General features: G+C 41.3%; 1 protein-coding gene across 2 annotated transcripts in view; it reads left to right on the top strand.

Moving 5' to 3' along the window:
* The window catches only part of LOC120994465 (interferon-induced GTP-binding protein Mx2-like), a 100,740-nt gene that overhangs the window by 62,142 nt on the left and 14,292 nt on the right, over window positions 1-24,306 (top strand). For both annotated transcript variants that reach the window (XM_040423060.1, XM_040423061.1), the window contains exons 11-14: window positions 802-943; window positions 1,330-1,488; window positions 9,337-9,413; window positions 22,566-22,784. In XM_040423060.1, the coding sequence (XP_040278994.1) occupies window positions 802-943; window positions 1,330-1,488; window positions 9,337-9,413; window positions 22,566-22,784 (597 nt within the window). The remainder of the gene's footprint in view (window positions 1-801; window positions 944-1,329; window positions 1,489-9,336; window positions 9,414-22,565; window positions 22,785-24,306) is intronic.

Here is a 24,306-nt window from a genome sequence, read left to right as displayed (position 1 = left end):
GGAGCTGAGCGACTTTGGAAATGAACAAAATCTGATGGTCGTGTGGGGTGTCCCCAGTAAATAATGGTTAGTACCTACCAAAAGTGGTCCAAGGATGGTCAGCTGGTGAACCACTGTAGCAACAGGGTCATGGCATCCAAGGATCACTGGGCATGTTAGCATCAGAACATGGAGCAATGTCCTGGTCTGATGAGTCACAGTTTATATCATCTGGATGGCTGAGTGCGTATGCATCACTTACCTGGGAAGGAGATGGGTCAGGATTGACTATGGGAGGAAGACAAGCTGGCGGAGGCAGAGTGGTGGTTTGAGTAATTTTCTACCAGGAACATTTCGTTCCTGGCATCACGCGGATGTGATATGTACTACCTACTTAATCAGAGTACAGACAAGTACCCCCTTTATGGCAGCAGTGCTTCCTAACAACAGTGGCTGCCGTAACTAGGATAATGCACCAGCCACACTGGAAAATTGTCCAGGAATGACAAAGAGATAAAGGGGATGACTTGGCCTCCAAATTCTACAGATCTCAGTACGATTGTTATCTGTGGGATGTGCTGGAAAACCAAGTCAAATCTATGGAAGCTGCATCTAGCAACTTACAGGATCTGCTGCCAATGTCTTGGTGACAGATACTACAGGACACCTCAGAAGTCTTGTGGAGTCCAGGCCTTGACGGGTTAGAGCTGTTTAGGCAGCACACAATATTAATATCATGGCTGATCGGTGTATAGTCTTCTCCAGTTCTCATTGCTGAATTACGATTGGCATTATCTTATTTCATTCTTATCCTCTTGACAGAGACTCAGACATTTTAGTTATGGAATCACTGAAGTCACTCAAGGAGAAGAAGAGGTCACATATGGAGAGCGGAAATTGTTCACCATCATCCGAACAAAATTCTCCAAATGGGAAAAGGAATTGAAGCAATCAACTGCTACATGTAGGTGTAGGTCACAAAATGCAGAACCATATGGCAAGGCAAGGTATCCAAACATACTTCACTCCACTCCCTTAACGTATGGAGAAAGATCAGTAACAACAGTTCTGAGCAAATTTACTACGAAGAGCTTTAATTGTCACTTTAGTTGCAATAGAAAAGGAAGTCATACGAGGTCTGTGTCCTAAAGGATGTGTGGCCTCCATCAGCCTAAATCCAGCCCTGTTTGGTGTCCATTCAGTCCACTGCCATCTATTCTGGCACAAAGAGGGGGGATTCCAAGTGTTAGACCCTCTTTAATGGGATCAACTAGACAGCCACCATAAGCAGTCATGTATATGTAAAGTCTGGATCTTTCAAAATTTGATAACCAATCCTTTATCTTTCAGTGTGTGATGGCATAATACAGGACATTACTGATTATGAGAACCAACATCGCGGAAGAGAACTTACAGGATTTGTCAACTACAAAACATTTGAAAGCATTGCAAAGAATCAAATCCAGACATTCGAGGAGCCGGCCATTGACAAGCTGAACGAAATCACAGGTAGGAAAATATCAGTTATCAACAAAAGTGTGTATAGAGCATACCAACAATTATAGCAGCAGGTTAAGTGTGATTTGATTTTGTCTCAAGAAAGTGACCTATATAGTCCTTTGAAGACAGGTTTAGGCTACTTTCAACATTTCCGGTATTGAGATCTGTCCCCATTCATTGTCAATGGGGACAAAACTGAACTGAACAGAATGGAATGCTCCAAAATGCATTCCGTTCCGTTTGGTTGCGTTCCCAGACCGGAGAGCAAACCGCAGCAAGCTGTGGTTTTCTGTCCGGCATGGGATCAGGAGCAAAACGGATGACCCACAATGCAAGTCAATGGGGACGGATCTGTTTTTTCGGACACGTTTTTCACAAAAGAAAACGGATCCGTCCCCCATTGACTTACAATGGTTTTTAAAGATCATTGCTATGTTAGAGATAATACAAACTGATCCGTTCATCATGGATGCAACCGTTGTATTATTAAAAATGGAAACGGTTTTGCTGATCCCTGCCGGTTTAGGCAAAAACCCAAGTGTTAAAGTAGCCTTAAAAGAATATTCCAGTTTTTTGAAGTTATCCTCTATCCACAGGATAGAGGATAATTATTAGATTGGTCATGAGAATGGGGACCTTACCTCCTTCAGCCCCCTTAAAATGAATGGAGAGGCCGGTTGGGCATGCGTGTGGCTGCACTATTCATTTCTATGGGAGCTCCGGAGATAGTACATCACTCAGCTATCTCATTCCCATAGAAATTAATGGAGCGGACGCACGCATGCCCAACTGGCTATTCATTTCAGGGGGGCTGCAGGGTTAGGACACCCACCGATCTAATAGTTATCCCCTATCCTGTAGATCGGGGATAACTTCAAACAACCGGAATACCCCTTTAAGTGTAGGATGTATGGCTAGATTCTAGGTAGGGCAAAAGGATTATTGCCCAAGGGCCTCTTCTACTCGGCAGTCTTCCAATGGAGGATTATCATATGGGCCTTTTGGGTGGCTGCCCAGGGCCCGAGGCTCCCAGAGGGACCATGGATGACTGACCTAAATGTCCATATAGTTATCTTCAAATGACACAGACTGACCTAGCCTTATACCTGCGCTAAACATAAGAGGACCTTACCCCCTTACACATACAGCAGCTGTTTCTAGGACTGTTGCGTTGACCCCAGTGATCTCCAGTTTAGACCCAGTGTCCCCTGCTGGAGTGCGCAAAAAGAAGTGTATGGCAGAGAATATTTGGCTTGGTGGCAAGAGGAAGAAGAGAGAGAAGTGTAGGCAGCAGTGTCGCAGTCTGTGACTGCATTCTCACAGTGACAACCCTACCATGTGTCCACTCAACACTTTAGGGTAGAGTAAGGTAACATACTTGGAGCCAGGGGCGGATTGGCCATAGACCTTACAGGGAAATTTCCCGGTGGGCCAATGCCCAGAGGGCCTCCTGGGCCCTCCTCATGGCCAACCAATGGAAGTTTTTGTGGATGTATTTTGTGCTTCTGGCAGTATTTTCTGATGGACTGTAGAATTTGGTTCTGCTGGGGTGGTATAATGTGCCACAATATGGTATTTCTGGCCCTGCCTTCCATCAATTTGGACCCAAGTACAAAATAGGGCCACTTTTAGTATTTTTTCCAGGGTCTTTTGCTATAGTGATTTGACATGACTACGAATCTCATAAGATCCATAGTAAGCAGAGGACCCCACAAACTAGAGCTGCTCTTCTGTGTATACAGTAAGTCTGTAGAAGACTGCTGAATAGATAGGTGCTGGTTCCACCTTTGGGACTCACACCTATATCCAGAACGGGCCCCCAGAAGTGAAGGCGAGCACACCACGCAAGCACTGGCGCTCTATGTTCACTTCTATGGAAGTTCAGAAAATAGTCAGGTAATTTTTGGAAGTCCCATAAAAGTAAAAGAGAGCAGACTGCGCATCCACAGCAACTCGTACATTAACCTATATGGGACTGCCGGAAATTGCCGAGCCAGCCCTTGGCTATTTTTGAAACTCCCTTTGAAGTGAATGGAGGGCAACCTCGCTTGTGTGGTGTGCTCTCTTTTACTTCGGGAGGTCTGTTCCAGAGATAGGTGCGGGTCTCAGAGGGTGGACCTGCACTTATCTGACTTTGATGGCTTATCCTAACGATATGTCATCAAAGTCTGAGAGTCACAAGTGTCACAACAAGCCTGGCCTCTTCCTTTTCATCTGTCAGAAACCGAGCAGTCTTCCTGAAGCATTTTTTATTGCATCGAAGTTCCACAGCCTCACCCCGTTCATACATTAGATTGCTACTCACAGTTGCTTTGGTTCAAACCTTTAAAGTGTAACTGTGATATTTTTTATTTTATTTGCTAGTTTATTAGAGCTAGGCATGTATACCTGAGTTAGTCTGTCAATGATTGTCAAAAGATCTGTAATTACCTTATAATAACAGCTTTCATTAATGTCCCCTGTCCCTTTCCACTGCTCCCTTAAAAGACCGTTGCTATGGCTTGCTGAAGAAGACAGGAATACGGAGGGGCGGTCCTTCACACTTCATGCTTGCATTAGGCTTCAGAGTGAGGAGGCGTGTCTCTCAGTAATCCAATCTGATTGGCTGGCAGGGAGCTGCTGGCTACAGCAAGTGTGTATGGGAAATGAGGGAAAGCAGTTTTGGCCTCAGAGAACTGGCAGAGGAGCCATCTTGGGAAGGTCCTCATATTGTAGAAGTTATAACAGCTGTATCTAAGGGAAAAACTCAAGGAAAACTGTGGTATGTGAATAAACTAAAGATTGCTTTATGCATAATGCTGCTGCAGCAGTAACATACTAAAATTAGTTTTTTTTTATGAAAACATGACAGTTACATCTTTCCATTAGAATACATCTCAGTATACTTTCAGGTAGCCATCACAGAGAATGCGGACAGCACACAGTTTTTCCGTTCCATAGCCCCGCAAAAAATTTAGAGCATGTCCTATTCTTGTCCAGTTTGCGGACAAGAATAAGCATTGTTAAAGTGGATCCGCAAGAAAAACGGATGCAATACGGATGCCAAAAGGAAGTCATCCGTATTTTTGGCAGATTAGTGTTTTGCAAAACACATTAGGAGAAATGAACCATTCTCGTTACGCCTGTTTTTGGCATAGAAAAGACTTTTCTAATCGCAATAGGCATTTTACACCGCCTTTTCATCGACTTGGCGAGGGCACTGTAAAATGCCTATTGCGATTAGAAAAGTCTTTTCTATGCCAAAAACAGGCGTATCGAGAATGGTAAATTTCCCCAATGTGTTTTGCAGAGGAAATAAACATGTGCATAACAAAACATGTGTAATTGCAATCATTTTCTAGAAGAAATACTTCATTCTCTGGACAAATTTCAGGGGTGCCAACACTTACGGCCATGACTTGTATAACCCTTTAGGTTTAAGGCCAGACGAGTGAGTTCAGTGCAAGAAACTCGCTGCATGTGGCCGTGTGGGATCCCCTTCTGAACCCTGAAAAATGTGTATTCAAATCAAAAAAATAATGCAACGGAAAAAAACAAAAAACGCAGGATTCACAGTTTTTTATTCACCTTGTCCCCCCCCCAAAAAAAACATTAAATAACTGTGATCAAAAAATCTTACGTCCCACAAAAATGATAACAATAAAAGCTACAGTTTGTCCCGTTAAGGCCTCATGCACACGACCGTTTTTTTTTGCGGTCCGCAAAATGGGGTCCGTAGGTCCATGATCCGTGTCCGTTTTTTCTTACGTGGGTCTTCCTTGATTTTTGGAGGATCCACAGACATGAAGGAAAAAGTCGTTTTGGTGTCCGCCTGGCCGTGCGCAGCCAAACGGATCCGTCCTGACTTACACTGCAAGTCAATAGGGACGAATCCGTTTGACGTTGACACAGTATGGTGCAATTGCAAACGGATCCGTCCCCCATTGACTTTCAATGTAAAGTCAGGAGTCCCTATTATACCATCGGATCAGAGTTTTCTCCAATCCGATGGTATATTTTAACTTGAAGCGTCCCCATCACCATGGGAACGCCTCTATGTTAGAATATACCATCGGATTTGAGTTATATCGTGAAAACTCATATCCGACAGTATATTCTAACACAGAGGCGTTCCCATAGTGATGGGGACGCTTCAAGTTAGAATATACTAAGAACTGTATACATGACTGCCCCCTGCTGCCTGGCAGCACTCGATCTCTTACAGGGGGCTGTGATCCGCACAATTAACCCCTCAGGTGCCGCAATAGCGGTCTGCAACCAGCGCAGGATAAATGTCTGCATTTATCCTGCATATAAATGTATATATATTGTTTGATACCTTCCTTTGGAATATAACACGAAAAAACCTAACATGAGCAAAAGCTGTTCCCTTAGACAAAATACAGTCAAAAACAAATATTGACTCAACATCATATCTTCTTAAATATCTCTGTGTCTCACTATCTACACACCGCGCACGTCTGACCTGGACATTTAAAATCTTCACAACAAAAAATATATGTATATTTTACCTGTTTATAAGCTTATGCTGTTGCTAGTTCTCATTGTATATGTACATATATCTCAGCAAGCATGCGCTGACTTCTGTATGGCCTTTAAAGGGGTATTCTCATCTTTAAGATCATAGCTAAAATAAATCCCCTAGTGCCATAGACTATTTTTGCAATTAGGTTCTATTATTTATAATGCAGCCATTCTGAAAAATTATTTCTTTCTTACAGCATAGTTTACATTTGGAAACCCATAGATACGGCCACCGCTCCACGGCCGCATCTATTGGCCGCGCTTGCGCAGACCGCACTTACTGTTCACCCAGACGGCCAGCCAGTCTCACAGGAACGCGCACGCTAGCCGCGCATGCGCCGATCTAATTTCTTCTCTGCCGTGTCTGATACAGAGCCTCTTGCTCTGTATGCAGCGCGGCCTTCCAGGCGAGCGTCGGAGAGAGAGAGAGGGTGCCCATAGGAGCGAGCGGCAGTACCGAGGAGGTGCATAGACAGCATATGTAAGTGCCAGGAGAATCTCAACCACTTATCCACCAACGATTTTATTTATTAGAACTATCAAAGGGGGTAAAATATATAGAGCAGGGACGCTGGGCACAATGTAATTTATTGCAGGGACGCTGGGGCCAATGTAATTTAGTTTAGGGAAGCTGGGCACAATGTGATTTATTGCAGGGACGCTGGGCACAATACTATCATACTATCCACATGAACGAGCTCTCAGTGTGAGCTAATAAGGAGGTGTGGCCGGCCTTCACTCTAGCTTTCTAAGCCCGCCCAGCTTTAGAAGCCTCAAACCAGGAAGTGATTTCTGCCGTAACTGCAGCTCAGGATGATTTAGCAAGATGAGAATACCCCTTTAAGTCTGGGCCGGCACCAGGTGTAGATGCCCATCATTGGTGGCAGCGGAGAGTTCCGATCGGAGTCCCAGTTTAATCGCTGGGACTCCGATCGGTAACCATGGCAACCAGGACGCTACTGCAGTCCTGGCTGCCATGGTTACTTAGCAATTTTAGAAGCAGTATACTTACCTGCGATGTCTGTGACCGGCCGGGCGCTCCTCCTACTGGTAAGTGAAAGGTCTGTGCGGTGCATTGCTTATAGCACAGACCTTTCACTTACCAGTAGGAGGAGCGCCCCCGGCCGGTCACAGACATCGCAGGTAAGTATACTGCTTCTAAAATTGCTAAGTAACCATCGCAGCCAGGACTGCAGTAGCGTCCTGGTTGCCATGGTTACCAATCGGAGTCCCAGCGATTAAACTGGGACTCCGATCGGAACTCTCCGCTGCCACCAATGATGGGCATCTACACCTGATGCCGGCCGAGACTTAAAGGCCATACAGAAGTCAGCGCATGCTTGCTGAGATATATGTACATATACAATGAGAAATAGCAACAGCATAAGCTTATAAAAAGGTAAAATATACATATTTTTTTTTTTTGTGAAGATTTTAAATGTCCAGGTCAGACGTGCGCGGTGTGTGGATAGTGAGACACAGAGATATTTAAGAAGATATGATGTTGAGTCAATATTTGTTTTTGACTGTATTTTGTCTAAGGGAACAGCTTTTGCTCATGTTAGTTTTTTTTGTGTTATATTGCAAATGGAGGTATCAAACAATATATATACATGCAGACCGCTATTAAAACTAACCAAGGGGGGGGGATTTTAATAAGGAGGGGGGGAGAGGGGAGGCCGCACTGGCCACCAATGAATGTAATACAGGGTAGGGAGGGGGTGTACTGTCGGATCTGAGTTTTCACGAAGTGAAAACTCAGCTCTGAAAAAGCTTTTATGCAGACGGATCTGCGGATCCGTCTGTGTGAAAGTAGCCTACGGCCACGGACGCGGATGTCAATCTTGTGTGCATCCGTGTTTTTTCACAGACCCATTGACTTGAATGGGTCCGTGAACCGTTGTCCGTCAAAAAAATAGGACAGGTCATATTTTTTTGACGGACAGGAAACACGGATCACGGCCGCGGATGAACAACGATGCATTTTCAGAGTTTTCAACGGACCCATTGAAAGTCAATGGGTCCACAGAAAATCACGGAAAACGGAACAATGGCCACGGATGCACACAACGGTCGTGTGCATGAGGCCTAATAAAAGGCCCTGAGAAAGCTCTGTTGAGAGAAATATAAAAAAGTTATGGCTGTCAAAGGATGGCCATGCAAAGAAAATTTTGATTTTTTTAACAACAGTTTTTTATAGTTCTTTTTTTAAAGTAGTAAAATACGTAATCATATTGAATAAGGATGTAATGTCTTTTTTAGCGCAGCTTGAACACAAAAAACCTTGGCGGAATTGTGAGGTTTTTTTTCAATTTAACCCCACAAAGAATTTTTTTCCCGTTTTTCGATACAAGAAATGGTCAATGAAATGGTGCCATGAAAAAAATACATCTCACAAAAAATGAACCCCTCATATGGCTATATGAACGGAAAATTTAAAGTTATGGCTATTGGAACGTGGGGATGAAAAAAATGAAAATGCAAAAATGGAGCCCGGTACTTAAGGGGTTAATACCTATCTCATCTAAAATAGTCGCTCTCAGGTGGAAATGGCTAATACGGATGCCAAACAGGTGCTTTAAATACCGGTTCTATTTTTTTTCTTTTTTTTTTCCTGTTCTTCTGACGGATCAGAAGAACGGAAAAAAAAATTGTGATGTGAACCGGGCCTTAGACAACAAAAAACATTTGCTAAGAACCTCACATTTCTCATATGTATCATATCAAATGCGGTATTATTATTATATTATGTGTGTAGAGTTTGAATTTAGAGCATTGAGAGTGATGTTCTATTCTCTTTCAGCCTCTGAAATCCCGGACACGGGATGGATATGTTTCAAGAGATTGTTGAGAAAGAGTTACTACACGTAAATGATGCTTCCCAGTTTAGACGCCGGTCTTAATAAGCCCCTGTGCTGGCGGTGGATTCTCCAAAGTTATGAAGAGGCGCCGGCCACCGCAGCACTGGTGCCTATAGGTTGGTGTGGCCCAGTGCCGTGGGAGGCTCAGCCTGACAGCGGGGTTGTTGTTGGGCTGCTGGGTTGTGCTGCCTTGGTTGTGGTGTTGCTGCGACGGTGGCCACCATGCGGCACGGCACCACTTTAGAGTAAGCACCCACTCAAAAGAGGTCACCTTGACGTGGTGAGTGGGTTTATGCATCATCATCAAAAAGTATACAAAGTACCTCATGTGCTGTTTATAAATGATGCTGAAAAGCAATACGTCCTCGCATGGCATGGGGATGCACAATCCGCTCTTTTCTATTTAAAAAAAAAGAGCATAAGCGATATTTGCAGGTATCAGGTACTGACCGCGCATATCTTTATCTCATAGAATTCGTCAGATATAATTTCAATAGTACAGCGCAAAAGCATTTCACCCAATATCCGAATCTCTACAGAACTGCAAAGGTAAAGTAGGACTTTAGTATTTTTGTTTTAATATTTTTAGGATTACATTCATTTATACGGTATGATTTTATAAAGCCAACACATCTGGTCTGAAAATCCTGTTGATTAATGTTGAGCGATTCGAAGTTGATGGAGTAGAATTGGGGTGAAATAGCGTTTTAATACTACTGATTTTGGGGTGTTCACGTTGACCATATAGTATACAACTACATATTTTATACTATAATGTACTGCTATACACATCTCTATATAATATACAGCTACATACTGTATACTATAATGTACTGCTATACACATCTCTATATACTATACTACTACATACTGTATACTATAATGTACTGTTATACACATCTCTATATACTATACCGCCACATACTGTATACTATAATGTACTGCTATACACATCTCTATATACTATACCGCTACACCCTGTATACTATAATATACTGTTCTACACATCTCTATATACTCCACGTTGTCACGCGTTGGTCCTGCGACAATGTCCGCCTCTGCCTCCTCATCCTCCACCATGTCCTCAGCCTCCACTGCACGGACAAGTCACAGCGGTGGCCTTCTCCTGATGCTGCTCCTGCTGCTGCCGCCACTTCCAGACTCTGTCATTGTGTCACTCGGTGGCCTCCTCATACTGCTGCCACCTTCGGACTCTGTCATTGAGCCACTCGGTGACCTTCTGATGCTGCTACTGCTGCTGCCGCCACCTCCAGACTCTGTCATTGTGCCATTCGGTGGCCTCCTCATACTGCTGCCAACTCCAGACTCTGTCATTGTGCCACTCAGTGGCCTCCAAATACTGCTGCCACCTCCACACTCTGTCATTGTGCCACTTGGTGGCCTCCTGTCACGACCTTTGCTGTGTGCGCCGTGACACTTGTGCCATGCTTGCGGTTGCCGGTGGCAATGTGTTGCTGTTATGGCATGTGGTGGCAGTGTCTTGGCTTTGGCTGTGTGCGCTGTGACATGGTTGCCACGCATGCTGTTGCCGGTGGCAACGTGGTGGCTGGTGTGTGCACTTCCCCTTTAAGTTGTAGCCTTCCCCTGTCTGGTGCTGTTAGGGTTAACCCCCTGATTGGGTGTGGTCACTAGGTGCTTCTTATACCTGTGGCCTTTGGCCAGAAGTCAGTTGTACAGTACTCCAGCCTTGGTGTGTGCTGGAGTTATGCTCCTTGTCTGGATGTTCCATCTTCCTGTGTGAGGGCCACCTAGTGGGACATCGATGTCTCCAGCGATGTCTTCCCATTCAATCCTCCATGTTCCCCTACCTTACCTGTGTGGATGTTTGTTGTGGGTTTATGTTCAGGGTTTGGTGTCTCGTCTTGTTGTTGTTACATGTCTGGTAGTTGGCGGTTTAAGTCCAGCATGTATGCAAGTCGTACCCTGTTAGTTGTGCCCCCGGAAGGGGGCTCCATGGTTTCCCGGAGGGGTGAACCAGAAGCCAAGTCTGGGTGCTGTTGCTGGAATGCTGGTTCCTGTATGTCAGTACGTACTGCATCCGCATGGTGTTTGGATTGCAGTACGTTTGTATGGGTTCCAGTTTACCTTGGTGTGGTGTTTATCTGTCATTCCACGTGGCTTCCTTTCCCTGCTGCTATGCCATTTGAGACTCCTGTTCATCCGTGTCTGGGAAGAACAGGTCGTCTCTCCCTTGCTCCTATGTGAGGGATTATCAGGGCGACTCAGGGCCAAAGGTATTCTGGGTATGAGCCGTCCTACCATCCAGGTCCGCTCATACGGTGAGGAGTTAGGATGAGGATTTGGGACGCTGTAGGAGGTGACCTGCTCCCTGATCCTGACATCCTGGCCTAGCTGCTTCCCTATTATACCTTACATTGTACAGTAGGGGGTTTCCCCCACTCCCCACCGTGACACCTCATCATACTGCTGCCACCTCCAGACTCTGTCATTGTGCCACTCGGAGGCCTCCTCATACTGCTGCCACCTCCAGACTCTGTCACTGTGCCACTCGGTGGTCTCCACATACTGCTGCCACCTCCAGACTCTGTCATTGTGCCACTTGGTAGCCTCCTCATACTACTTCCACCTCCAGACTCTGTCATTGTGCCACTCGGTGGCCTTCTCCTGATGCTGCTACTGCTGCTGGTGCCACCTCCAGACTGTCATTGTGCCACTCGGTGGCCTCTTCATACTGCTGCCAACTCTAGACGCTGTCATTGTGCCACTCGGTGTCCTCCTCATACTGCTGCCACCTTTAGACTCTGTCATTGTGCCACTCAGTAGCCTTCTCCTGATGCTGCTACTGCTGCTGCTCATTGTACCGCTCTGTGGCCTCCTGATGCTGCCGCCACCTCCAGACTCTGTTATTGGGCCACTCTGTGGTCTCCTCATGCTGCTTCCACCTCACAACTATGTCATAGGTCCACTCTGTGGACTTCTCATGCTGTTCCCACCCTCCCCACTTCATGACTGGGCCACTATTTTGCCTTTCGGCCTGGCTGACATCATTTATTTGAACTTTCTTCCAGGGGCGTTGCTAGGGTCTCAAAAGATCCGGGGCACAAGCCCCAATAAATATGTTGCCCCCTCCCCCCGCACTTTGCTGTACTTGCTATACAGCAGCACTTACCTGTCACATCCAGGGCCTCCAGGTGACGTCTCCTCTCTGTCATCATCTTCTCTGTAGATCTTCTCTCTCATCATCTTCTCCACTCGGTCTGGACAACTTCTCTCAGCCGCCTCGTCTCTGCAGAGTGTGACACACAGACATCTTAGCTTCCTCACATTCTTTCATTATCCCCCAACTGGAGCCCACACAGTGTTATCCTGCTGCTTGCTGTACCCCCCCAATTCCCCCAAGTACTATCCTGAAGAAACATTACTGCCCCCCATAGTAATAGTGCTCCTCATAGTCCCACCAATAGTAATTCCCTTCTAGAATGCCCTCATTAGTAACACTGCCCCAACTGTGATAATGCTCCTCAACAATGCCCCCATTATTAGAAGAGCCCTCCCATATTAATAATACCCTCACAGAGTCCCCAGTAGAAATAAGGCCCCCTATTGTTCCCCCAGTGGTAATAAAGCTCCCTACAGACCCCTCAGTAGTAATAAGGCCCCCATAGTGCGCTTAGTAGAAATAAGGCAGATCTATAAGACCCTCCTATAGAGCCCCCAGTAGTAATAAGACCGCCTATGATGTCCCCTGGATCTGCAGTGCCCCCTGCAGTTATAATCCTCCCTCCACCATACAGTCCCATGTAAATAACATCACCTCCTCCCCAGCCGCCTCCAACGCACAATCCCATGTAAACATCACCCCCTAAGGCTAGAAACATAGAAACATAGAATGTGTCGGCAGATAAGAACCATTTGGCCCATCTAGTCTGCCCAATATATCTGAATCCTATGAATAGTCCCTGGCCCTATCTTATATGAAGGATAGCCTTATGCCTATCCCATGCATGCTTAAACCCCTTCACTGTATTTGCAGCTACCACTTCTGCAGGAAGGCTATTCCATGCATCCACTACTCTCTCTGTAAAGTAATACTTCCTTATATTACTTTTAAACCTTTGCCCCTCTAATTTAAAACTGTGTCCTCTTGTGGTAGTTTTTCTTCTTTTAAATATGCTTTCACACTTGCGTTCGTGCGGATCTGTCCTGTACTTGTACAGGATGGATCCGCACCGATAATACAAACAAATGCATCCGTTCAGGACCGATTCGTTTGTATTAGATTTGAATTTCTAAGTCCCAATACGGATCCGTCCTGACTTACATTGAAAGTCAATGGGGGACGGATTTGTTTACAATTGCACCATTTTGTGTCAATGTAAAGGGATCCATCCCCATTGACTTACATTGTAAGTCAGGAAGGATCCGTTTGGCTCCGCAAGGCCATGCGGACACAAAAACGCTGCTTGCAGCATTTTGGGGTCCGCCTCCAAAACAGAACGGGGGGCCGTACGGAGCCGAACGAATGCATTAATGCGTTAAATAACTACAACTCCCAGCATTGCTCTGCCTCTCCCTTCACTTACCTCTCCTCATGTACAGACATCACCATTAGGCTCTTTCTCCTCTTCACTCCGGTCCAATCCTGCACTGGTCACATGATGGTGACATCATCCAGGTCATCCTATCACAGCCTGTTTTTCTGATCACATGACCTGTGATGTCACCACAGGTCCTTCATCTCTTCCCAGTGTATTAGATTCAATTGTATTGCTGTTCTGTGTACGGCAATACAGTTGTATCTAGCAGGCAGGCAGGACATTCAGGGCCTGGGACAAAACATCAGGGGCCCTGGCCCCGAATGTTTTAACCTAGCGACGCCCCTGCTTTCTTCTGATCTGTCAGAAGGAAGGAAAAATGAGACGCACAACGGATCTTGTCTGTGTAGCAGCTGTAAGGCCTGTATGGTCCCATCAGAATTGGCTTATGATTTGGTAGCCAAAAGCAGGAGTGGGTACAAGACACAGAAGACATCCAAATATTCCATTCACGTGTCATCTCTGTTTTAGATCCACTCCTGTTTTTTTGGCATTAGCAATACTGATGGATTACTGACCAAATGCTGACCGAGTGAAGGCGGATGCTCCACAGACAGGATCCGTTTTTTGTGGGTTATTGTTCTGACGGATCAGAGGAAGGGCAAAATAATCAGTGACGTCAACACAAACTTACTGCTGACACCCTCTGCACTCTGTCGGGGGGCTCTACTTGTATAAGCGTTTAATAGAACAGGTTCTGTAGACATCTATGTGGAATCAGCTGACGACGGTGTAAAAGGAGTGCGCTTCTTCTTGGCGCTAACATTGACCTGTAAGGCTGAGTTCATACATGAGTTATTTGGTCAGTTTTGGCCCTGTGACTGCCCAAATAAGTGAAGGGTGCAGTGATTCTAAGAGCGACGCCTCTCATCTGCATGTCATACGGACTCACAGTATTAGTTCACTACCACAGCAGACTCTCTATGTGTGTTACTGCAAGGCACAGTGTTCTACACCACTATAAATGCGCTCTGCAGCCAGGAAATAGCTGTTTTTTTAATAAGATACGCCGCAAATAAATTAAGATCGAAGCGCATTTTTCCGTAAAATTCGGCGAACCGGCCAAATCGTATTTGTGAGAAATTCGCTCATCTCTAACTATGATGTACTGCTATACACATCTCTATATATATTATACTACTACGTACTGTATACTATAATGTACTGCTATACACTTATCTATATACTATACTGCTACTGTAGACACTGTATACTATAATGTACTGCTATACACTTATCTATATACTATACTGCTACTGTAGACACTGTATACTATAATATACTGCTATACACATCTCTATATACTATACTACTACATAATGTATACTATAATATACTGCTATACACATCTCTATATTCTATAGTGCTACATACTGTATACTATAATGTACTGCTATACACTTATCTATATACTATACTGCTACTGTAGACACTGTATACTATAATATACTGCTATACACATCTCTATATTCTATAGTGCTACATACTGTATACTATAATGTACTGCTATACACTTATCTATATACTATACTACTACATACTGTATACTATAATATACTGCTATACACATCTCTATATACTATACTACTACATACTGTATACTATAATATACTGCTATACACATCTCTATATACTATACTACTACATACTGTATACTATAATATACTGCTATACACATCTCTATATACTATACTACTACATACTGTATACTATAATATACTGCTATACACATCTCTATATACTATACTGCTACATACTGTATACTATAATGTACTGCTATACACTTATCTATATACTATACTGCTACTGTAGACACTGTATACTATAATATACTGCTATACACTTATCTATATACTATACTACTACATACTGTATACTATAATATACTGCTATACACATCTCTATATTCTATACTACTACATACTGTATACTATAATATACTGCTATACACTTATCTATATACTATACTACTACATACTGTATACTATAATATACTGCTATACACATCTCTATATACTATACTACTACATACTGTATACTATAATATACTGCTATACACATCTCTATATATTATACTGCTATATACTGTATACTATAATATACTGCTATACACTTATCTATATACTATACTACTACATACTGTATACTATAATATACTGCTATACACATCTCTATATACTATACTACTACATACTGTATACTATAATATACTGCTATACACATCTCTATATTCTATAGTGCTACATACTGTATACTATAATATACTGCTATACACATCTCTATATTCTATAGTGCTACATACTGTATACTATAATATACTGCTATACACATCTCTATATACTATACTACTACATACTGTATACTATAATATACTGCTATACACATCTCTATATACTATACTACTACATACTGTATACTATAATATACTGCTATACACATCTCTATATACTATACTACTACATACTGTATACTATAATATACTGCTATACACATCTCTATATACTATACTACTACATACTGTATACTATAATATACTGCTATACACATCTCTATATACTATACTACTACATACTGTATACTATAATATACTGCTATACACATCTCTATATACTATACTACTACATACTGTATACTATAATATACTGCTATACACATCTCTATATACTATACTACTACATACTGTATACTATAATATACTGCTATACACATCTCTATATTCTATACTACTACATACTGTATACTATAATATACTGCTATACACATCTCTATATACTATACTACTACATACTGTATACTATAATATACTGCTATACACATCTCTATATACTGTACTACTACATACTGTATACTATAATATACTGCTATACACATCTCTATATACTGTACTACTACATACTGTATACTATAATATACTGCTATACACATCTCTATATACTGTACTACTACATACTGTATACTATAATATACTGCTATACACATCTCTATATACTGTACTACTACATACTGTATACTATAATATACTGCTATACACATCTCTATATACTGTACTACTACATACTGTATACTATAATATACTGCTATACACATCTCTATATACTATACTACTACATACTGTATACTATAATATACTGCTATACACATCTCTATATACTATACTACTACATACTGTATACTATAATATACTGCTATACACATCTCTATATACTATACTACTACATACTGTATACTATAATATACTGCTATACACATCTCTATATACTATACTACTACATACTGTATACTATAATATACTGCTATACACATCTCTATATACTATACTACTACATACTGTATACTATAATATACTGCTATACACATCTCTATATACTATACTACTACATACTGTATACTATAATATACTGCTATACACATCTCTATATACTATACTACTACATACTGTATACTATAATATACTGCTATACACATCTCTATATACTATACTACTACATACTGTATACTATAATATACTGCTATACACATCTCTATATACTATACTACTACATACTGTATACTATAATATACTGCTATACACATCTCTATATACTATACTACTACATACTGTATACTATAATATACTGCTATACACATCTCTATATACTATACTACTACATACTGTATACTATAATATACTGCTATACACATCTCTATATTCTATACTACTACATACTGTATACTATAATATACTGCTATACACATCTCTATATACTATACTACTACATACTGTATACTATAATATACTGCTATACACATCTCTATATACTATACTACTACATACTGTATACTATAATATACTGCTATACACATCTCTATATACTATACTACTACATACTGTATACTATAATATACTGCTATACACATCTCTATATACTATACTACTACATACTGTATACTATAATATACTGCTATACACATCTCTATATACTATACTACTACATACTGTATACTATAATATACTGCTATACACATCTCTATATACTATACTACTACATACTGTATACTATAATATACTGCTATACACATCTCTATATACTATACTACTACATACTGTATACTATAATATACTGCTATACACATCTCTATATACTATACTACTACATACTGTATACTATAATATACTGCTATACACATCTCTATATACTATACTACTACATACTGTATACTATAATATACTGCTATACACATCTCTATATACTATACTACTACATACTGTATACTATAATATACTGCTATACACATCTCTATATACTATACTGCTACATACTGTATACTATAATATACTGCTATACACATCTCTATATACTATACTACTACATACTGTATACTATAATATACTGCTATACACATCTCTATATACTATACTACTACATACTGTATACTATAATATACTGCTATACACATCTCTATATACTATACTACTACATACTGTATACTATAATACAGTGGGATGCGAATGTTTGGGCAACCTTGTTAATCGTCATGATTTTCCTGTATAAATCGTTGGTTGTTACGATAAAAAATGTCAGTTAAATATATCATATAGGAGACACACACAGTGATATTTGAGAATTGAAATGAAGTTTATTGGATTTACAGAAAGTGTGCTATAATTGTTTAAACAAAATTAGGCAGGTGCATAAATTTGGGCACCACAAAAAAGAAATGAAATCAATATTTAGTAGATCCTCCTTTTGCAGAAATTACAGCCTCTAAACGCTTCCTGTAGGTTCCAATGAGAGTCTGGATTCTGGTTGAAGGTATTTTGGACCATTCCTCTTTACAAAACATCTTTAGTTCATTCAGGTTTGATGGCTTCCGAGCATGGACAGCTCTCTTTAAGTCACACCACAAATTTTCAATTATATTCAGGTCTGGGGACTGAGATGGCCATTCCAGAATGTTGTACTTGTTCCTCTGCATAAATGCCTTAGTGGATTTTGAGCAGTGTTTAGGGTCGTTGTCTTGTTGAAAGATCCAGCCCCGGCGCAGCTTCAGCTTTGTCACTGATTCCTGGACATTGGTCTCCAGAATCTGCTGATACTGAGTGGAATCAATGCGTCCCTCAACTTTGACAAGATTCCCAGTCCCTGCACTGGCCACACAGCCCCACAGCATGATGGAACCACCACCATATTTTACTGTAGGTAGCAGGTGTTTTTCTTGGAATGCTGTGTTCTTTTTCCTCCATGCATAACGCCCCTTGTTATGGCCAAATAACTCAATTTTAGTTTCATCAGTCCACAGCACCTTATTCCAAAATGAAGCTGGCTTCTCCAAATGTGCTTTAGCCCACCTCAAGCGGCACTTTTTGTGCTGTGGGCGGAGAAAAGGCTTCCTCTGCATCTCTCTCGCATACAGCATCTCCTTGTGTAAAGTGCGCCGAATGGTTGAACGATGCACAGTGACTCCATCTGCAGCAAGATGATGTTGTAGGTCTTTGGTGCTGGTCTGTGGGTTGGCTCTGACTGTTCTCACCATTCGTCGCTTCTGTCTATCCGAGATCTTTCTTGGTCTGCCACTTCGAGCCTTAACTTGAACTGAGCCTGTGGTCTTCCATTTACTCAATATGTTCCTAACTGTGGAAACAGACAGCTGAAATCTCTGAGACAGCTTTCTGTATCCTCCCCCTAAACCATGATGGTGAACAATCTTTGTCTTCAGGTCATTTGAGGGTTGTTTTGAGACCCCCATGTTGCTACTCTTCAGAGAAAATTAAAAGAGGAGGGAAACTTACAATTGACCCCCTTAAATACTCTTTCTCATAATTGGATTCACCTGTGTATGTAGGTCAGGGGTCACTGAGCTTACCAAGCCAATTTGAGTTCCAATAATTAGTTCTAATGGTTTTGGAATCAATAAAATGACAACAGTGCCCAAATTTATGCACCTGCCTAATTTTGTTTAAACAATTATAGCACACTTTCTGTAAATCCAATAAACTTCATTTCACTTCTCAAATATCACTGTGTGTGTCTCCTATATGATATATTTAACTGACATTTTTTATCGTAACAACCAACGATTTATACAGGAAAATCATGACGATTAACAAGGTTGCCCAAACTTTTGCATCCCACTGTATACTGCTATACACATCTCTATATACTATACTACTACATACTGTATACTATAATATACTGCTATACACATCTCTATATACTATACTACTACATACTGTATACTATAATATACTGCTATACACATCTCTATATTCTATACTACTACATACGGTATACTATAATATACTGCTATACACATCTCTACACCCTGTACAGAATTATTAGGCAAATGAGTATTTTGACCACATCATCCTCTTTATGCATGTTGTCTTACTCCAAGCTGTATAGGCTCGAAAGCCTACTACCAATTAAGCATATTAGGTGATGTGCATCTCTGTAATGAGAAGGGGTGTGGTCTAATGACATCAACACCCTATATTAGGTGTGCATAATTATTAGGCAACTTCCTTTCCTTTGGCAAAATGGGTCAAAAGAAGGACTTGACAGGCTCAGAAAAGTCAAAAATAGTGAGATATCTTGCAGAGGGATGCAGCACTCTTAACATTGCAAAGCTTCTGAAGCGTGATCATCGAACAATCAAGCGTTTCATTCAAAATAGTCAACAGGGTCGCAAGAAGCGTGTGGAAAAACCAAGGCGCAAAATAACTGCCCATGAACTGAGAAAGTCAAGCGTGCAGCTGCCAAGATGCCACTTGCCACCAGTTTGGCCATATTTCAGAGCAGCAACATCACTGGAGTGCCCAAAAGCACAAGGTGTGCAATACTCAGAGACATGGCCAAGGTAAGAAAGGCTGAAAGACGACCACCACTGAACAAGACACACAAGCTGAAACGTCAAGACTGGGCCAAGAAATATCTCAAGACTGATTTTTCTAAGGTTTTATGGACTGATGAAATGAGAGTGAGTCTTGATGGGCCAGATGGATGGGCCCGTGGCTGGATTGGTAAAGGGCAGAGAGCTCCAGTCCGACTCAGACGCCAGCAAGGTGGAGGTGGAGTACTGGTTTGGGCTGGTATCATCAAAGATGAGCTTGTGGGGCCTTTTCGGATTGAGGATGGAGTCAAGCTCAACTCCCAGTCCTACTGCCAGTTTCTGGAAGACACCTTCTTCAAGCAGTGGTACAGGAAGAAGTCTGCATCCTTCAAGAAAAACATGATTTTCATGCAGGACAATGCTCCATCACACGCGTCCAAGTACTCCACAAAATGGCTGGCAAGAAAGGGTATAAAAGAAGAAAATCTAATGACATGGCCTCCTTGTTCACCTGATCTGAACCCCATTGAGAACCTGTGGTCCATCATCAAATGTGAGATTTACAAGGAGGGAAAACAGTACACCTCTCTGAACAGTGTCTGGGAGGCTGTAGTTGCTGCTGCACGCAATGTTGATGGTGAACAGATCAAAACACTGACAGAATCCATGGATGGCAGGCTTTTGAGTGTCCTTGCAAAGAAAGGTGGCTATATTGGTCACTGATTTGTTTTTGTTTTGTTTTTGAATGTCAGAAATATATATTTGTGAATGTTGAGATGTTATATTGGTTTCACTGGTAAAAATAAATAATTGAAATGGGTATATATTTGTTTTTTGTTAAGTTGCCTAATAATTATGCACAGTAATAGTCACCTGCACACACAGATATCCCCCTAAAATAGCTAAAACTAAAAATAAACTAAAAACTACTTCCAAAAATATTCAGCTTTGATATTAATGAGTTTTTTGGGTTCATTGAGAACATGGTTGTTGTTCAATAATAAAATTAATCCTCAAAAATACAACTTGCCTAATAATTCTGCACTCCCTGTATATACTATACTACTACATACTGTATACTATAATATACTGCTATACACATCTCTATATACTATACTACTACATACTGTATACTATAATATACTGCTATACACATCTCTATATTCTATACTACTACATACTGTATACTATAATATACTGCTATACACATCTCTATATACTATACTACTACATACTGTATACTATAATATACTGCTATACACATCTCTATATACTATACTGCTACATACTGTATACTATAATATACTGCTATACACATCTCTATATTCTATACTACTACATACTGTATACTATAATATACTGCTATACACATCTCTATATACTATACTACTACATACTGTATACTATAATATACTGCTATACACATCTCTATATACTATACTACTACATACTGTATACTATAATATACTGCTATACACATCTCTATATACTATACTACTACATACTGTATACTATAATATACTGCTATACACATCTCTATATACTATACTACTACATACTGTATACTATAATATACTGCTATACACATCTCTATATACTATACTACTACATACTGTATACTATAATATACTGCTATACACATCTCTATATACTATACTACTACATACTGTATACTATAATATACTGCTATACACATCTCTATATACTATACTACTACATACTGTATACTATAATGTACTGCTATACACATCTCTATATACTATACTACTACATACTGTATACTATAATGTACTGCTATACACATCTCTATATACTATACTACTACATACTGTATACTATAATATACTGCTATACACATCTCTATATTCTATACTACTACATACTGTATACTATAATATACTGCTATACACATCTCTATATACTATACTACTACATACTGTATACTATAATATACTGCTTTACACATCTCTATATACTATACTACTACATACTGTATACTATAATATACTGCTATACACATCTCTATATTCTATACTACTACATACTGTATACTATAATATACTGCTATACACATCTCTATATACTATACTACTACATACTGTATACTATAAAGTATTGCCTGGTCCTGCAGAAAACAGTGGATTCGCCCAAGCTTTATTATAGTTTCTATGCTCTGCTGAAGCCTGTAATTCAGACCCTGGTGCTCTCCATTCTGCAGCAGCAGACCAGAAGATAAGCTGCACCTTTCGATAATTAACCCTTACGTGCCTCCTGCACCCATCACTATAATGGTCTTTTTTTCTAACTTATCAAGGGAAAGCTAGAAGAGATTTGTAGTGAGCAACAAAAGGAGGCTGAGAAAGCAATCCGCACACAGTTCAAGATGGAACAGATCATATACTGCCAGGACACCATTTACGGAGGATCTCTGAAGGAAATCCGAGAAAAGGCAAAATGTGCTACATTTGGAATAAAATCAGATATACAATTGTCTGTTGAGGAAATGTCCCAACACATACAGGCATATTTACAGGTAAGACTTTTATGATGTGATCAGATAAAGATTTATATTTTAAAAAATTCCCACAAAGACTGATTGTATCATAAAAAATGTAAGAGAATATTTCTACTATACTGCATCTGTGTACAATAATATACAGTGACCAAAATATAAACGCAACACTTTCGGTTTTGCTCCCATTTTGTATGAGCTGAGCTCAAAGATCTGAAACATTTTCTACAGACACAAAAGACCCATTACTCTCAAATATTGTTCACAAATCTGTGTAAATCTGTGTTAGTGAGCGCTTCTCCTTTGTCGAGATAATCCATCCCACCTCACAGGTGCGGCATATCAAGGTGCTGATTAGACAGCATGAATATTGCACAGGTGTGTCTTAGACTGCCCACAATAAAAAGGACACTCTGAAATGTGCAGTTTGATCACACAGCACAATGCAAAAGATGTCGCAACGTTTGAAGGGGGCATGCAATTGGCATGCTGACTGCAGGAATGTCTACCAGAGCTGTTGCTCGTGCAATGAATGTTTATTTCTCTACCATAAGCCGTCTTCAAAGGCGTTTCAGAGAATTTGGCAGTACATCCAACCAGCCTCACAACCGCAGACCACGTGTAACCACACCAGCCCAGGACCTCCACATCCAGCATGTTCACCTCCATGATCGTCTGAGACCAGCCGCCCGGACAGCTGCAGCAACAATCGGTTTGCATAACCAAAGAATTTCTCCACAAACTGTCAGAAACCGTCTCAGGGAAGCTCATCTGCATGCTCGTCGTCCTCATCGGGGTCTGGACCTGACTGTAGTTCGTCATCGTAACCGACTTGAGTGGGCAAATGCTCACATTCGATGGCGTCTGGCACGTTGGAGAGGCGTTCTGTTCATGGATGAGTCCCGTGTGTGGCGTTGTGTGGGTGAGCGGTTTGCTGACGTCAACGTTGTGGATCAAGTGGCCCATGGTGGCGGTGGGGTTATGCTATGGGCAGGCGTATGTTATGGGCAGCGAACACAGGTGCATTTTATTGATGGCATTGTGAATGCACAGAGATACCGTGATGAGATCCTGAGGCCCATTGTTGTGCCGTTCATCCACGACCATCACCTCATGTTGCAGCATGATAATGCACGGCCCCATATTGCTAGGATCTGTACACAATTCCTGGATAGTGATGTCGCGAACATAAAATTTTCAGTTCGCGAACAGCGAACGCGAACTTCCGCAAATGTTCGCGAACTGGCGAACCGGGCGAACCGCCATAGACTTCAATAGACAGGCGAATTTTAAAACCCACAGGGACTCTTTCTGGCCACAATAGTGATGAGAAAGTTGTTTCAAGGGGTCTAACACCTGGACTGTGGCATGCCGGAGGGGGATCTATGGCAAAACTCCCATGGAAAATTACGTAGTGGACGCAGAGTCGGGTTTTAATCCATAAAGGGCATAAATCAACTAACATTCCTAAATTGTTTGGAATAACGTGCTTTAAAACATCCAGTGTGTGTATACGATCAGGTATGATGTTGTATCGATCAGG

This window comes from Bufo bufo, chromosome 3, assembly GCF_905171765.1.
Source record: "Bufo bufo chromosome 3, aBufBuf1.1, whole genome shotgun sequence".
Classification (NCBI taxonomy): Eukaryota; Metazoa; Chordata; class Amphibia; order Anura; family Bufonidae; genus Bufo; species Bufo bufo.
Note: the sequence above shows the minus strand (reverse complement) of the source record. Positions and strands in the feature narration are given on the sequence as shown.